At 38.0% G+C, this 18,877-nt stretch overlaps 1 protein-coding gene across 4 annotated transcripts in view; it reads right to left on the reverse strand.

Annotated features, from left to right (window-relative positions):
• SMYD4 (SET and MYND domain containing 4) overlaps window positions 1–18,877 on the reverse strand; it is a 42,488-nt gene that overhangs the window by 18,562 nt on the left and 5,049 nt on the right. For 3 of the 4 annotated variants that reach the window (XM_001504342.6, XM_005597654.4, XM_070227859.1), the window contains exon 3: window positions 3,762–3,906. The exons of the other annotated variant lie outside the window; for it this stretch is intronic. In XM_001504342.6, coding sequence (XP_001504392.4) covers window positions 3,762–3,906 — 145 coding nt within the window. The remainder of the gene's footprint in view (window positions 1–3,761; window positions 3,907–18,877) is intronic. 4 annotated transcript variants of the gene reach the window in all.

Below are 18,877 nucleotides of genomic sequence, written 5' to 3' on the forward strand. Positions count from 1 at the left end.
AGTTACTGGATCTCTTTGTGCTTCATCTGCTTCAGCTTCATTTTCAACTACCTTAGAGCAAAGCTGTGAAGATCAAGTGAGGAAATAAATATTCAAAGCACTTTGAAGAAAGCAGCATCAGACACAGCTTCAGCCACAAACAATACTGAAGGTAAAAAAGAAAATAGGAGCATGATCCTGCATATAAGAATTCACAAAAGAACACTAAGGACATACGGGAAATAAATGGCTCATTCATACATAGATAGCCAAATGTACAAAAAGGAAAGCAGAAAAGGGCTACATTTTCTACCACCAAATTGGCAAGGATTAATAATAATCATAAAGGTGGCACCTCAAATCACTGGAGAAAAGATGAGAATTATTCAGTACAAGTATTGAGACAAGTAGGTGGCCACTAAGGAAAAATAAAGTTGGCTCTCTATATATGATAAACCTTTCATTAGGATAAATTCCAAATGGATCAAAATCTTAATGTAAAAAATGAAATTATAAGAACACTAGAAGAAACTATAGGAACAGTCTAAAGTGAGGCTGGAGTTAGGAATGCCTTTCTAATTATGACACAAAAGCCAGAAGTCATAAAAGGTTAATAAATTTGACCACATAAAAATAAAAAAATTCTTTACAGCAAAAACCAATAAAAGTAATATCAAAAGACAAACACTGAACTGGAAAAAATATTAGCAACTCATATTACAGGCAAAGGGCTCATTTCTTTATTTTATGAACAGTGCCTACAGATCAATAAGATGACAACCAATAATTCAATAGGAAAATAAGCAAACGATACATACAGTTCTAATGGGAAATATAAATAGCTCTTAAACATATGAAAAAATGCTCAACCTCATTCATAATCAGTAAAATGCAAATTAAAACTCTACTGAGATGCCATTTTTTTACCTATCAGATTGGCAAAGAAAAATGAAAGTGACAGCACACTGAGATGGCAAAAGAGTGGGCTAATGGGCATTTTCATATGTTGCCAGCGGGAGTATAAATTGGTCTCATGATTATGGAGGGCAATTTAGCAATATCTGTATCTTTATATATATATATGTATATCTCCATTGCCCCAGCAATTCTTCCTCTAGGAATTTATCCTACAGATATAACCACTTATCCTACAGATATGTGCAAAATAACATATATGCAAAGGTTTTCATCACAGAATTGTTTGAAATAGGAAAAGATAGGAAACAACTTAAATATGATCTATAGGACACTAATTAAATAAATTACTATTATATGCATATAATGGAATACCATGTAGCCATAAAAAAAGAGTGAGGAAGCTCTTCATGTACTGATATAAGAATGATCTTAAGATATTATTGAGTTTTGATAAGAGTATACTGCTGAACATTACGTATAAAATGTTATTTATATAAAAAGAATGATGTGTGTGCAGGAGTGGGAGATTATTTGTATTTGTTCATATGTGCCGAAGGACCTCTGGGAAGATACATTCAGCAGCGGCACCAGATGGGGAACGAGGGGCTAGGAGACAGAGGAAGTAGACTATACTATATACTTTTGAATTCTAACTATGTAAACACATTTCCTATTCAAAAATAAATAGCTAAAATAATATTAAAACCATAATAACTAGTAGCACTTAGGATATAGGGAAATGAACATTCCCACATTCTGCTAGAAGGATGTTAACTAGTTCTTTCCTGGACAACAATTCAGCATCATCTCCCCAAGGCATTAAAAAAAATACATTCAACTGACCCAGAAATTGCCCTTCTAGGAATTTATGCTAAGGAAATAATCAGATGTGCATAAATATTTACATAGAAAGATGCTCCTTGTAGCTTTATGATAGCAAGCAATCTGCCAAATCCGGAGGTGTTAAATCAAGTATAGTTCTCTGTAATGGAACACTACGCCAGCCATGAAAAATCATGTTCTAGTGGAAAATTTAATAACACGAAGAAATGGTTACAATAAATTGTCGAGGGAAAAAAGCACGTTGCAAAACAGTAAGTATAGCATTATCCCAATTTTGTAAAAGAAAAACACATTTTCAGAAGAAAAAGTAGCTGGATAGATATGAGCAAAAATGTTACCAGTGCCTATCATTGGTTATGAGATTTCTTTTACTCTTTATGCTTCTTTATATTTTCCAAGTAAACATATATTACATTTACAATCAGACAAAAATAACTAATGTTATTTTTTAAAAAAAGAAAATAGCAGCTTTATAGAAAATTGCAAAGTACCATAATCACCAAAATACGAGCTCATCTCCCTCCTAGAGCAAATCTTAATTTTTTGTCTGATTTCACTTTTTGTAAATTCCACTTTTTCTTTTTTTGAGGAGGATTAGCCCTGAGCTAACATCTGTACCCATCTTCCTCTACTGTATAGTGGGACGCCTGCCACAGCATGGCTTGATAAGCAGTGTATAGGTCGGTGCCCAGGATCCAAATTTGCGAACCCCAGGCTGCTAGGGCGGAGTGTGCAAACTTCACTGCTAGGCTACCAGGCTGGCCCCTGATTTCACTTTTTATTTTACTTGTTTTCATCGAACAACCTCCTTTGTGATCACATTTATGACACCCATGCATAAAGTTGAAGAGATTAGCTCTGAAAAAGAACTAGTAAGCCATTTTTCAACGGATCATTACATCTAATGGATTTTAATTCTTCAGCAATCACTAATGCTTACATTATTCAGCTAAAAACTTTGTCATAACACTACAAAACAGAGTTTTCATCAATTATAAAAGCTGTTGTTTAGGTCTGATAGGTTTTGGAAAGCTAATTCCAAACTTTAAGCATAGGCCTATTAAAGATTCAGAGTAGAGGTATACCCTTCAAATTTACACTCATTTTTTTAATATACAAGATCATAGACCTGGTGCAAGGGATCGATACATTCTTGCTTTAAGCCCATATTTATCTCTAAAAAGTTGTGGAAGGAAGCCTCTCAGAGGCCCAGTGGCATAGTGGTTAAGTTCCTGCATTCCACTTCAGTGGCCCAGGGTTCACAGGTTTGGATCCCGGGTGCTGACCTAGCACCACTCATCAAGCCATGCTGTGGTGGCATCCCACATAAAGTAGAGGAAGACTGGCACAGATGTTAGCTCAGGGCCGATCTTCCTCACCAAGGGAAAAAGGAAAAAAAAAAGGAAGTCTCTCAGGGATCTTGTTCCAGTTCCTACTATGGAATCAGGACAGTAAGAGCAATAGATTGTTAAAACCCTCAATTCTTCCTTCCATCTAGCTTATTGATTGTTAGCATATTTAAATATTTGTTGACAATCTTCAAAATAGAGTTCAGCCGGACTGTGACAATTGAGTTTATTTTCTTTTCTACCTTAATCTAAGTCAGACTGCTTGTAAGCTAACGCTATGGCTAACTGAAAATCTAGCTGTTCTCTAAATTGGGACCACCGAACTAAGACCTCATTTAGTCATTCAGACCAAAATACATACAATTCACTGACAGCTGACAGAAATGGGCAAGGCAGGGCAAGGGGTCCAATAAGCTTATTTTACAAGATGTCTGAAGGAATATGGGAATAGAAGTTTCCCGATGGAATGCAGGACATATAATACAAGGTACCCTTTGTTACAGAATATAACCAACAGCAGAACTCTGCCAGTTTTCTTTTTCAAATCCAATCTACAAACTACAGACAAAGGTGCCACCGGCTATATGATTCAGCAGCACGGCTCTACCTTTTGAAGAAACGCGCATTGTTAAATGGTGGAGAGTCCATCCTGCCGGGCTGGGAATGTCTCACCTTGGAGTACAGCACCGTGGCTCCTGTATAGTCCTTCTCCTGAAATTTTTTGTTTCCTTCTTCTCTGTAGAAAAGGGGAGCGTTGGGATCTTTTCCCACAAGGTAACCTCTAGAAAGCCTTTTTAAGAACATCTCATCCTCAGGTCTTCGTGAAGAAAGAAACAAACAAACAAAAAGCATGAACTTGTTATTTCAGGGACAGCTCGTAACCATCGCACCTGAAACAGGAGTGAGTGTCCGCAAAACACTGGACACATGAGGTTGTATGTATCATGTAACGTGACTGGGGGTGGGGGAAATCTGGTGGTCTTAGAGACATAGCGACTCGAATTTATATTTAGAGTGCTAATTTTTTATTCTTTATCTCATAATTACTGGCCAATGAACCATTCCTTGGATAATTCATCATATAGAAGCTTGGGTGTAGAGTCGGACATAATACATGGAGTCTTTGCACCATGGCATATTCTCCACCGAAGAGAGAGAGAGAGAGAGGAGGAGAGAAAGAGAGGAACAGAGAGTGACAGAAACAGAGAAAGAGAGAATGGGAAAGTAAATGTAGTAAAATGCTAATATTTGGGTACTACACAGGAATTCTTTGTACTATTTTTTGCAAGTCTGAAATTATTTCAACCTGAAAAGTTTAAAAAAATAAGCATGGTCATATGTTGCTTAATGACAGGGATACATTCTGAGAAATGCATTACTAAGTGATTTTGTCGTGCAAATATCCTAGAGTGTACTTACACAAACCTAGATGGTCTAGTCTTCTACACACCTAGGCTATATGGTACCATGGGACCACCGTCATACACGTGGTCCATTGTTGACTGAAATGTTGTTAGGTATGCAGTGCATGACTGTATACAAATGCTCTATATAATAAAACTAGTACAGTTGATCTAATACAGAAACACACAAACATACAGACACCCTGCCAATAGAGAAGCACCCTTTTTCCAATAAGAAATAGTATCGAATAACCTAGACTATACATTTTGACCACAGTACAATGAAGCAAAATATGAACAACAAAGAAACTGAAAACTCTCTTAAGCAACTCTCGGATAAAAGAGGAAATCAAAATCAAAATTGCAGAATGTTTAGAAAAGTGTTTTTCAAATTGTTGTTTACAAAGACCCACAATAAAAAGTACTTTTACATTGTGATTCAGTAAAATGCATCTGTGTATGCATATATTGACCTTCCACAAAATATTATTTATCCTTGCTATGTATAAGTTAATATCAAATATAATTTTATTAGTATTTAAATACAATATAGAAAAAAATCTCAAAATAAACAACACAAAGAGGAAAACTAGGAAAGATTTTATTTAATTCAAAAGGTAGGCGCCGGCCTGGTGGCACAGCGGTTAAGTTCCCACGTTCCGCTTCTCGGCGGCCCGGGGTTCGCCGGTTCGGATCCCGGGTGCCGATATGGGACCGCTTGGCACGCCATGCTGTGGTAGGCGTCCCATGTATAAAGTAGAGGAAGATGGGCACGATGTTAGCTCAGGGCCAGGCTTCCTCAGCAAAAAAGAGGAGGACTGGCAGTAGTTTAGCTCAGGGCTAATCTTCCTCAAAAAAAAAAAAAAAAAATTCAAAAGGTATGCTTGCCTGTTCTAAATTTATTCCAGTCCAAAAAAATATAAGGACAATTCCCCATGCATATCTGGTGCACCACAGACCCTGTTCTTTGTTCCATTTGTTATGGTGTTGTTTTAAATTAGGTTAAACCTGATAATCCTATTTAAACATAAAGGTTGTGGTGAACAGTAGTAACAGCAAAACTCTTCTTGCCTAACAATGGATATTTTTTAATCTTAATCCAAAATTATGATAAACTCAATGTTTTATCATTGTTCTTCAGTGTAATTAAGAACTAAGCTGCAATTAATTCATTCTTTTCTTTGGGTACCAAGTTTAAGTACTTAATTTAAAGTTTTGAAAAGCAAATAGACAGTCTAACTTTTTTTCAATATTTCAGATTTTCTTCTGGAATGTTATGATAAAAAACTCGAGGATGTGAGATGGAACAATTTTTCTAGTTAATTTTTTTATTGTGGTAAAATATACAAAATTTATCACTTTAACCATTTTTAAGTATACAGTTCAGTGGAATTAAGTACACTCACAATATTGTGCAATCACTATCCATTTCCAGAACTTTTTCACCATCCCACACTAGAACTTCATGCTCCTTAAATGATAACTCTTCATTCCTCCCTCTCCACAGCCCCTGGTAACCTCTATTCTACTTTCTGTTTCCCAGAATTTGTCTATTCTAGGTACTTCATATAAGTGAAATTATATTTGTCCTTTTATGACTGGCTTACTTCACTCAGCATAATGTTTCCAAGGTTCATCCATGTTGTAGCATGTACTGGAATTTCATTCCTTTTTATAGCTGAATAATATTCCATTTATATATATACCACATTTTGTTTATCCATTCATCTGTCAATGGACATATGGATTGTTTCCACTTTTTGGCTATTGTGAATAATACTGTTATGAATATTGTTTTGCAATGATCTGTTCCAGTCTCATTTTCAATTCTTTTGGATATAAACGCAGAAGTGGGATTGCTGGATCATACAGTAATTCTATTTTTAATTTTTTGAGGAACTACTGTACTGTTTTCCATAGTGGCTGCACCATTTCATATTCTCACCAACAGTGCACAAGGGCTCCAATTTCTCCACGTCCTCACCAATACTTGTTATTTTCTGTTTTTTTGATAATAGCTATCCCAATGAATGTGATATTGTATCTTATTGTATCTTATTGGTATCTTACTGTGGTTCTAATTTGCATTTCCCTAATGATTAGTGATGTTAAGAGCATCTTTTCATGTGCTTATTGGCCATTTGTATATTTTCTTTGGAGAAATGTCTATTCAAGTCCTTTGCCCATTTTCTAATTGAATTGTTTGTTTTTTTATTGTTGAGTCTTAGGAGTTCTCTATATAGCCTGGATATTAATCCTTTATCAGATATATGATTTGTAAATATTTTCTTCCATTCTGTCGGTTGCCTTTTTACTCTGTTGATAATGTTGTTTGATACACAAAATGTTTTAATTTTCATAAAGTCCAATTTATCTATTTTTCTTTTGTTCTCTGTGCCTTTGGTGTCGTATCCAAGAAATCACTGCCAAATCCAATGTCATAAGCTTTTGCCTTATGTTTTCTTCTAAGAGTTTTGCAATTTTAGTTCTTGAGTTTAGGTCTTTGAGCCATTTTGAGTTAGTTTTTCTATATGGTATAAGGTAAAGGTCCAACTTCATTCTTTGGATGTGGATTCTAATTAGCAAGCAGACAGAAAGAACCAAGTTCTTTCTTCCAGCCTGGCCTTCTCTCTCCAGAGCCCTAGAGAGGTAAAGCCTCTCACGGAGTCAGCTGGCAAAGCAGAAAGTCCCAGCCCCAGCACAGACTGCAGGAGACTGGAGCTGAGAAACAGCAGCTTAGTAACTCACACACATTCACGTACACATTTTTTCCTGAACCATTTGAAAGTAAGTGCAGTCATCATGGAAGTTCACCTCTAAATATTTCAGCAGGCCTCTGCTAAGACAAGGACATTCTCGTACAACTTGATATCACAATATCATTATCACACCTAAAAAAATTAACACAAATCCAAGTATCTTTTGAATTTTCTCAATTAGTCCTTAAATGTCTTTTATATCTTTTTCTTACCCCAACCTGACTCAGGATCAAGGTTCTAATGTCCTGCATTTAGCTGTTATTTCTCTTTAGTCTCTTTTGACACAGTCCCATAATTTTTTTGTCTTTCATGACTAATTTTTTGTGAAGACTCAAGACCAGGAAAATGTTTCACATTCTGGTTTTGTCTCCTTGTTTCTTCATGATTAGATTCAGATCAAATAGTTTTTGTCAATATTAGTACATAGTTAAATCTATACACTTCTTGTTTCACATGAGGAGAGACATAATGTCAAGTAGCCCCCACTACTGGGGATGCTAAGTTTGGTCACTTGGTTAAAGCGGTGACTGCTGGAGTTCTCCAATATAAAAATACCTTTCCCCTTGTACTTAATAAGTAATCTGTGGGGCCATACTTTGAGACTATGTGAATAACCTGCTTCCCAACAATCTTTCTTCTAATGGTTTGAGCATCCATTGATGATCATTGCCAGAAACAGTTATTACACAGGAGGTTACAAATTGGTGATTTTCTAATTCTATCATAATCTCTAAACTTATTAATTGGCATTCTTCTGTAAAGACAAATGTTTCCCCCTTCCCTTCTTTTACTTATTTAGATATTTATCTGATATTTATTTATCATGGCCTTAAAAAAATTCATTGTTATAAACCATTACAATTATTGTACTTTTTGATGCTCAAATTGTCCTAAATTTGGCCAATGGGAACCTCTTCAGACTGACGCCTATGTTCTTTTTTACATAAATGCATTAGTCTTTGAGCACTTCCTTGCATTCTGGCACAATAAGGCATTCCAGTCGACTCAGTACAAAATCGAAATGAACAGGCAGGCAGTGGGTGTGGATAATGAGTCTGTTAAGGGTTCCCTAGGACACTGCAGATTATCATCTGGGGCGTCATCTGTCTCAAAAGGTCTTCAATATGGATGAAAGGCATCTAATTTGGGAAAACATTCCTCAAAGACTATAAACGGCAAGAAAGAAAAGTGTATGCCTAGCTTTAAGCGTTAAAGGCTCAATTCATACTTTTATTTAATGGGCATGCATACAGAGATTAGAAGTTTAAATCTTTTTCGGTCACTTTAGATTATGATTGAATAGTCTTACAAACAGCTCTTCAGAGCTAACATTCTTAGGTAGAGAAGTTTGGGGATGAAGTAGTAAGAGGTACAAACAATGAAAAATGGAGGCCAGGGGCTGGCCCTGTGGCCAGTGGTTAAGTCCGGCATGCTCTGCTTCAGCCGCCTGGGTTTGGTTCCCAGGTGTGGACCTACACCACTTGTCAGCAGCCATGCTGTGGTAGTGACCCACACAGAAAACAGAGGAAGACTGGCACAGATGTTAGCTCAGGGTGAATCTTCCTCAAGCACAAAGAGGAAGCTGACAACAGACGTTAGCTCAGGGTGAATCTTCCTCAGAAAAATAAAATAAAATAAAAATGGAGGCCATTATTAACTCCAGGGAAAACAAGAGTTGTTCAAGAAAGGAAATGTAATTCAAAGTATACTTCATGATTCATATGAGTAATATTTACATAGAAATAATGATGCATGTATTGAATATTGGTTTAACCAACATCATATTCTATTGGCTATAGTATATTATAAATTATAATATAGTTATAATGAGTCAATGAAGGAAAACAAATTATACACAGTGAGTTGGGGGTAAGAGTAAGAGAGCTAAATTTGACAACTAAAACTAAAAATTCAAGAAACAGCAGTATTAGCATACTGTTTAGTAATATGAAATTAAATTCCAAAAGAAACAGTTAAAATAACTTAAAGTAGCAGTCTCTGGAGAATAGGAAAGGGGAAGAATGAGACAGAGAGTTGCTGTTTTTCTTTATAAACTTTGAAGTATGATTTGACTTCTTACACTATACGCATATTATTCTGATAAAAAGTTAAACTAAAAAAGGAAAATATTTCTACTTAATAAGGCACCAGGTCTACATATTTTACAGGATTTTTCTAACAGCTTTTTAAAAAAGTTTTTTTGGTGAGGAAGATTGGTCCTGAGCTAACATCTGTTGCAAATCTTCCTCTTTTTGCTTGAGGAAGATTGCTGCTGAGCTAACGTCTGTGACAATCTTCCTCTATTTTGTATGTGGGATGCTGCTATAGCATGGCTTGATGAGCGGCGTGTAGCTCCACGTCCAGGATCTGAAATGGTGAACCCTGAGCCACTGAAGCAGAGTGTGTGAACTTAACCACTACACCACTGGGACGGCCCCGATTTTTCTACTGGCTTTTAAGAATCAAATAATCCCTACATTATATAAACTATTTCAGAGCATAGAAAAAGATGCTAATTCATGCTATTAGGCTACCATAAGCCTGATTCAAGAGTTGACAAATAGAGTACAAAAAAGAACATGTAGGGCCGGCCCAGTGGCGCAGCAGTTAAATTTGCACGTTCCATATCAGCAGGCCAGGGTTCGCCGGTTCAGATCCCAGGTGCAGACATGGCACCGCTTGGCAAGCCATGCTCTGGCAGGCGTCCCACATATAAAGTAGAGAAAGATGGGCAAGGATGTTGGCTTAGGGCCAGTCTTCCTCTGCAAAAAGAGGAGGATTGGCAGCAGATGTTAGCTCAGGGCTAATCTTCCTCAAGAAAAAAAAAAAAGAACACGTAGCTAATGTCAGTTATGAACATAGATATAAAAATCCTAAAAATGTTACATTGAATCTAGCCATGTGTTAAAAGAATGACAAATGATAACCAAACAGAGTTTATCTCTAAAATAGCTGAACTTCAGTAAATCTACTGGTATAAATTCTACGTTAACAGATTAAAGGAGAAAAAGAATATGATAATTCCTTCCAAAATATATCAAAAAAGTATTGATAAGATTCAACACCTATTTATGATAGAATATAGGGCAACTCCCTTAAACTGAAAAAGGGTTATGTACTAAAAACCTATGGCGAATGTCCTAAATGGCTGTTACTATTCAACATTGCACTGGAGAGCTAAATAATACTATGATAATTAAAAAGTAAAATAAGAGATACACATATTGGAAAGGAGAAATACTATTTTCAGATGCAACTATCTACCTAAAAATTCTAAGTGGATTAGCATAAAAATGGTGAAATACCGTGAAAATACAGTTAGGTGGCCAATTATAAGATGATAAAAAAATTCCTAGCTGTTATTTATACCATCAATCATCAGCTTGAGAATGCAATGGGGGTAGGGGAAGTCTTATTTACAATAACAACAAAAACCTTACAATAAGTAAGAATAAATCTAAGAGGAAATGTACAAAACCTATATAAAGAAAATGCTAAACTTTACTTAAGGACATAAAAGCAGCCCTAAACAAATGGCAAGACATACCCTTTACTTGGATGAGGAAATGTAATACTGTAAAGATGTCAAGTCTCCCCAAATGTATCTATAAATCCAACACAATCCCAATCAATAACTCAGCAACATTCTTTATGGAACTTGACAGCCAATTCTAAAGTTCACGTGAGAGAAATGTATACAAATAGCCAAGATATTCTTGAAAAAGAAGAAAGACTGTCTATGTGTGTGGGAACCTGGCTTAAACAGACAGCAAAGCCACATTGGTACTAGACTTCTCTGCTCTCTACTGCTCCTTTTCACTATAAAATCTCAGGGGGGAGCTATCCTTGTGGTTAAGGTAGGGTTGACCCCAATTTCGCAGCAGGGTTGGGCATGTGATATAGGCCTGGCCAATGAGAGGAGCTCCACACCTTTGGTTGAAGGGATGTGCATGCAAAGTTGGGAGGATCAGAGTCCAACCCAGACCTTTTCTGCCAAGACTCTCAGGCAAGATGGCCTCTGTCCTTGTGGTTATTAAGCTATCAGAGTGTGCCCGAGGCTACCAATGGTCAAGTGCCCTGCAAGTGGCGAGAGTGTGATGACGAAGAGCTGCAAGGCCTGATGCCATCATCTGAGCCCCTGGATACAACCCTGAATACAACAACTTGCTTGAAAACTGATCTACCTTTAGATGCCCTGGTTTCATAGCCCACGAATTTCCTAATTTGAGCTGGGTTTCTGTCACTTGAAATGGAAAGAATTCTAATATGATACTATAAAGTCACAGTAATTAAAACCCTTTGGTTTTGGCATAGAAACAAATTTATAGATAAGTGGGAATTTAATTTTTAATAAGTGTGGCATTTTGAAGCAGTTGGGAAAGGATGGATTATTCAATAAATGCTGCGGAAAAATTATCTGGAAAAAAACTTAGAATACTCCCTTACATCATACACAAAAATAAATTCCAACTGGATTAGAGAGCTAAAACTAAAACACAAAACTACAAAGAAGAAAATAAAGAATACTTTTATAATCTTGGGCTGGAGAAGACTGTCCTAAGTAAGACACATAACCCAGAAGCCATAATAGAAAATGACAGACAGGGCTACACAAAAGTTAAAACATATACACACAATTTATATACAATGCAAGACATCATACGTAAAGTAAAAAAGATAAATAATAGACTAGGAGGAAAATTAGTAACATATATAGGCAAGAATTATATAGACAGATTTATGAAGCTCTCCTATAAATTACTAAGAGAAAGACAGACAGCCTACTAGAAAAATGGGTAAAGGATATAAAGGAACAATTTACAGAAGAAATAGAAATGGGCTGTAACGTCAGAAATGGTGTTTGTCCTTAAGGTTGGCAGAATTAAAGACTGTTTGCTTTCTAACGTTGCTGAGGATATAGGAAACTGATTTTCATACACTGTTCATGGTAAACTGGTAAAGCTTTTTGGAAGACAATTTGGAAGTATTTCTTTTTCTTTTAAGAATTTATTTTTTATTTTTCTTAAACTTTTTTTCCCTTCTTCTCCCCGAAGCCCCCCAGTACATAATTGTATATTTTAGTCGTGGGTCCTTCTAGTTGTGGCATGTGGGACGCCGCCTCAGCACGGCCTGACGAGCAGTGCTAGGTCTGTGCCCAGGATCCGAACTGGTGAAACCCTGGGCCGCTGAAGCAGAACGCATGAACTTAACCACTCAGCCACCAGGCTTGGCCCCTGGAAGTATTTCTCAAATTTAAAACATCCATAACTGTTGGTACAATATGTCTTCTAAGACACTATCTTAAGTTCTGAATATATGTACAAAAACATACATAAAAGTTGTTCACTGCAGCATTGTTTGTGACAGTAAAACAACAAGAGCAACCTGGAAATAACTTAATTGCCATCAGCAAGGAAAAGAATAACTAAACTGTAGCATATTATAGTAGCAATATCATGTGGATGCTAAAAAGATTAAGGTGTGATGTTGGAAAAAATCTCACAGAACAAAGCACATAATATGATCTAATAGAGAAAAAAAAGATATGTGCTCATTTATCTACAAATGTATGAGAATATGTAAAAAGAACCAAAAAGCTCTAATAAACCGTGGTTCTATCTGTGAAACAGAGTGAGGAGAAGGGTAAGTGGGAAACTTTCATGTTTTACTTTATTAGATATGTGTCGATCTTTTACAATGAGAACGTATTTATATCTTACTAACATTTATAAAAAAGAAACAGACCAAGCAAAAAAAAGAAGTATAACCCTAATTATACCTAGAACCTGAACTGGCAAGGCTCCATACTGAACTCATTATTTCATTCAACTAAAATCTGAGTGCCCCCTATGTGCCCCACACTGTGATGGTTGCTGACACAAAAATGAAGATTTCAACCTTGGTCTTGAAAGGTCTGTGTTTATGTGTCTGCATATATATGAGTCATACAATATGACTCATTTATGTGTCAAGTTGAGTATTAATATGTGCCAGTCACTGAAGTAAGAGCTTTACCAAACTGTCATTCAATCAATACTTATTGAGTACCCATTTTTTTGACACTGCACTATTCTTGTCTACAGAAAGACAAACAAATATAGACATGGTCCTTGGCTTGTAGAGTTTATAAGTAGTAAAGATAGACGTTAATAAAATGATCACACAAATATAAAAAAGAAAGGTATACAGTGTTGTAAGTATAAAAAATGAAGATTGGGGCCAGCCCAGTGGCATAGTGGTTAAGTTTGCCAGCTTGCTTCGGCAGCCCAGGGTTCATGGGTTCAGAGCCTAGGCACAGACTTAACACCGCTCATCAAGCCACACTGTGGTGGCATCCCACATAAAACAGAGGAAGGTTGGCATAGATGTTAGCTCAGTGACAATCTCAAGCAAAAAGAGGAAGATTGGCAACAGACGGTAGCTCAGGGCCAAACTCCCTCACAAAAGTTAATAAAGTTAAAAAAAATAAGAATAAAAAAACCCCCAAAATGAAGATGATCCAGCTGGAACTCAGAGAAGGCTTTCTTGAGAAAGATTTGGCTGATTCTGGAGGCTGAGCTGAAGTCAATTAGTTCTTAGGGCATGGTGGAATGGAGAGGAGCTAGGCAAAGCATTTCAGGCAGAAGAAATTCCCTAAGTAAAGGCCATGTGGTGAGAAGCAGCAGAGAGCACGTCAAGAACTAAAGGAAGGGCAATATGTCTGAGAGGGGAGTGTGGTGAGAGAGGAGGCCAGAGAGACCGGCAGCGGTCAGACTGCAATGTCTTACTGGCTATATACAGAATTTTAGTCTTCATTGTAAGAGCAAAAGAAACTCCTGAAAGGTTTTAAGTGAGAGCAATATGATCTGATTTGTGTTTTGAAAAATGATTCCTGTTGTGGTATAGAACATAGCTTGGAGGGAGGCAAGGATGGATCTGGGAAACCACTTAGGAAGCTATTGTGACGGTCTAGCTACTGATAGTAATTTGGCTTAAGGAAGTAAAGGGAGTGTATTAGTTTTTTGTTGCTGCTGTAACAAATTACTACAAAATCAGTGGCTTAAAACAAACAACAATTTATTATCTTCCAGTGCTGAAGGGCAGAAGTCTGACATGGGTCTCAGTGGGCTGAGATCAAGGCATTGGTAGGGAGGTGCTGTTTTCCAGACATTCTAGGAGAGAATCTTTTTCCTTGCCTTTTCCACTTTCTAGAGGCTGTCCACTTTTTTTTGTTTTTGAGGAAGATTAGCCCTGAGCTAACTGCTGCCAATCTTCCTCTTTTTGCTGAGGAAGACTGGCCCTGAGCTAACATCCATGCCCACTTTACTCTACTTTATATGTGGGACGCCTGCCACAGCATGGCTTGCCAAGCGGTGCCATGTCCACACCTGGGATCTAAACCGGCGAACCCTGGGCCGCCAAAGTGGAATGTGCCCACTTAACGGCTGTGCCACGGGGCCGGCCCCATGTCCATTTTCTTTGGCTTCCTCTCTCTCTCTTCAAAGCCAGCAACCTTGCATCTCTCTGACCTTCTTCCATAGTCACATTTACCTCTGACTCTCCTCTTCTGCCTCCTTTTTCCACTTTTAAGGACCCTCGTGATTGCACTGGGCTCACCTGGATAATCCAGGCTGCTCTCCCTATCTTAAAATTCGCTGATTAGCAACCTTAATTTCCCTTTATCATGTAACCTAACATATTCACAAATTCCAGGGATTAAGACATGAGCATCTTTGGGGTCTATTATTCTGCCTGCCGCATGAGAAAATGAGGGAGAATTAACTTGATTATAAATTTGTATTCAGGGGCTGGCCCCGTGGCCGAGTGGTTAAGTTCGCGCGCTCCACTGCAGGCGGCCCAGTGTTTCGTTGGTTCGAATCCTGGGCACGGACATGGCACTGCTCATCTAAGCCACGCTGAGGCAGCGTCCCACGTGCCACAACTAAAAGGACCCACAACGAAGAATATACAACTATGTACTGGGGGGCTTTGGGGAGAAAAAGGAAAAAAAAATCTTTAAAAAAAATGGCAGATTTTGTATTTAACAAAATAAAATAAATTTGTATTCATATTTTTGTGGTTATCCTGAAGATTACAAAATGAATCTCTGATTTATCACTATTTTCAGTTGGTATTTTGACCATTTCCCAAACAATACAAGAACCTCACAACAATTAAACTCCACTTACCCATCTTGCCCTTTGTACTGTTCTCATGTCTTACTTCTAAATGTTTTAAACTCCATAAGGCATTATTACTATCATTGTTTTAAATAATGAATTTAAAAATATTTACCCACATATTTACCTTTTCTGGTGTTCTTTATTCCTTCCAGCAATTGAGTGCTTTCATTTGGAATAATTCTTTCTTTAACCTGAAGAACTTCCTTCAGTATTTCTTGTACCTCTAATCTGCAGATGCAGTCTCTCAGATTTTTTTTGTCTGAAAATATCCTTATTTTGCATTCATTTTTGAAAGGTGTTTTCATCAGGTGTAGAATTCTAGGTTGCCAAGTTCTGTTTTGCTCCGTTTTTCTTTCAGGGCTTTAAATGTGCCTTCAATTGTCACCCAGCTTCCACAGTCTCATTCTCATTCCCATAAAGGCAATGTGTCTTTTTTCTTTGGTTGTTTTTAGGATTTCCTTTTTTCTCTAGTCTTTGGCAGTTTAGTCCGATGTCCCTAGGTGTGATTTTATTTATGTTTACACTGCTTGGGATTTGCTGAGCTTCTGGAATCTGTGGGTTGATGTCCTTTATGTTTTAGAAAATTTGTGGCCATCCTTTTGGAATATTCCTTCTGCCCTACTCTCTGTCTTCTTTCCTGAGACTCCATTTAAAAGTATGTTAGACCATCTGATTGTGTCCCATATATCTCTTATGTGCTGTATCATTTTTTCCATTCTTTTTTCCCTATGCTTTTTTTTTTTAAAGATTGGCACCTGAGCTAACATCTGTTGCCAATCTTTTTTTCTTCTTTCTTCCTCTCCCAAAAGCACCCCTATACATAGTTGTATATTCTAGCTGTAGATCCTTCTGGTTGTGCTACATGGGATGCTGCCTCAGCACGGCTTGATGAGCGGTGCCATGTCTGTGCCTGGGATCCAAACTGGTGAAACCCTGGGCCGCCGAAGTGAAGCGTGCAAATCCAACCACTTGGTCATGGGGCCAGCCCCTTCATTTTGTTTTTTATTGACCTGTAAACCAATTTACTAATCCTGTGTTCCACAGTGTCCACTTTGCTATCAAGCTTAAGAATTGGATTAATTTCAGTTATGTTATTTTTGAATTCTAGAAAGTCCATTTGATTCTTTTTGTCTCAATCATTTAAAAAATTGTCTTTACTGTAGTTAGACATCACATAAAACTTACCATCTTAACCATTTAAAGTATATAGTTCAGTGGTATTAAATACATTCATAACGTTATGGAACCATCACCAGAATCCATTTCCGTAACCCTTTTCATCTTGTAATGAAACTGAAACTCTATACTCATTAAACAATAACCCCATCCCCACACCCCCAGCCCCTGGCAACCACCATTCTACTTTGTCGCTACAACTCTGACTACTCTAAGTACCACCATTTGATTCTTTTGTATAGATTCCAATCCTCTGCTGAAATCTATCTTTCTACCTACTTTGTACAACTTTTCCTCTATTTCCTTAAATACATTATTCATAGTTCTTTTAAATCCTTGTCTACTAAATCTTGTAAGTGGACATAAGTTGATCTATTCCTTTTTTTTAAATAAAGATTTTATTTATTTCCTTTTTCTCCTCAAAGCCCCCCAGTACATAGTTGTATATTCTTCTTTTTTTTTTTTGAGGAAGATTTGCCCTGAGCTAACTACTGCCAATCCTCCTCTTTTTGCTGAGGAAGACTGGCCCTGAGCTAACATCCATGCCCATCTTCCTCTACTTTATATGTGGGACGCCTACCACAGCATGGCTTGCCAAGCGGTGCCATGTCTGCACCCGGGATCCAAACCGGCGAACCCGGGGCCGCCAAAGGAGAATGTATGCACTTAACCGCTGCGCCACCGGGCCGACCCCGATCTACTCCTAATATTTATTTTCTCTCTTCACTATTGGTCATTTTTATGCCCCTTTGCACATTTAATAATTTTTAACTATATTCCTGACACTGTGCATAGAAGCTAGATGACATCTTCTATGAAAGTGCCCCCTTTCCTATGTTAGGAAAATAGGAAGAGGGGCTGGCCTACCTTTAGCCAATCAAGAATTGAGTTGGATTAGGGTTGGGCTACAGTTTTATTAAAACTCAGCACACCTCTGGTTTCTCAGTTCTTGGGTGTGGCCCTCCTGAGGTTTTGGTTAAGAGCCTGGAAGGTCTCTCTCTCCTCATGCCCAAAGGCTTTGGTCTCAGGACATTCTGAACTTTGATTTTGAACTTAGGACACCACAGAAGTTCAAAATCTGGCAAATGTCTTCACAGGGAGATTGTGTTGCAGGCCCCTTTCCACTAGTGGGATTTTGGTCCTCAGCACTGCAAGACTGCAGGAGATTTCATTCTGCCTTTTTGGGTGGCCTCCTGTACTTTCTGAGAACTCAGTAAACATCCCATGAGGCGAACTGACTTTGGATTTGGGCCTTGAGCTTGGGCCTCCTCTAGTTTCCAATCCATCACATCAGCCCCAAATGACAGCCGAGACGTCTGCGGTTTCAGTTTCCCCCAGGGTGTCCCTGTGCTTAGGGCCAGCCTGATCCCCAGCCTTTAACCACCCTCAGAAAAGACAACCGCTAGTGATCACCTAGGAAGGAGCCTTCCCTCTTTGGAATTTTACTCCATCTAGTCCTCGTTGCTCTCTAATGTGTTTAAAAATACAATTATTTTATTAATTTAACTACCAATTTTGTTTTAGTTGTAATGGAGCGTTGCCTATTGTGACCTATTATATCCTACCCAGAAGCAGAAGTCCTATTTGCCAAATGTGAAAGAAATCTAGCATTCACAGTCCTACAATGGACAAAATTTGGGAATAGATTTAAGATGGTGGATGAGGAAGAAGGAAAAATCAGGTATGACTCCTAGGTTTCTGGGCAGCAACTGGACAGAGGGTAGGGTAATTCACTAAGGGATCACAATGGTCTGACATGGACAGGTGGAAGATCACGGCAGCTTTTTTTTTGGAGGAAGATTAGTCCTGAGCTAACATCCGTTAGCAATTCTCCTCTCTTTACTGAGGAAGACTGGCCCTGAGCTAACATCTGTGCCCATCTTCCTCCATTTTACCCATGGGACGTCTGCCACAGCATGGCTTGATAAGTGGCATGCAGGCCTGCACCTGGGATCTGAACCCTCCAACCCCAGGCTGCTGAAACAGAAGGCCTGAACCTAAGCACTACGCCACCAGGCTGGCCGCCACGGCAGCATTTTAACACAGAATCTTTCATAGGTTCCCAGTTTTAGGAACTGAAATAAGGTAGTGCAATTCACCAAGATAGGGACCACTGGAAGGGAATCTAATTTTGAGGGCAAAATTGTGAGTTTGGTTTTAGATATGTTGAATTGTAAGTACTTTTGAGACTTTTAAGCAGTCAGCTGGATTTAGAGATTTGAGTCTCAGAGGAGGAGCTCACGAGAGCTGGAGATATAATTTGAAGAGTAATCAGCATATAGGAGGTA

The sequence above is a fragment of the Equus caballus genome, chromosome 11 (assembly GCF_041296265.1).
Source record: "Equus caballus isolate H_3958 breed thoroughbred chromosome 11, TB-T2T, whole genome shotgun sequence".
NCBI lineage: Eukaryota > Metazoa > Chordata > Mammalia > Perissodactyla > Equidae > Equus > Equus caballus.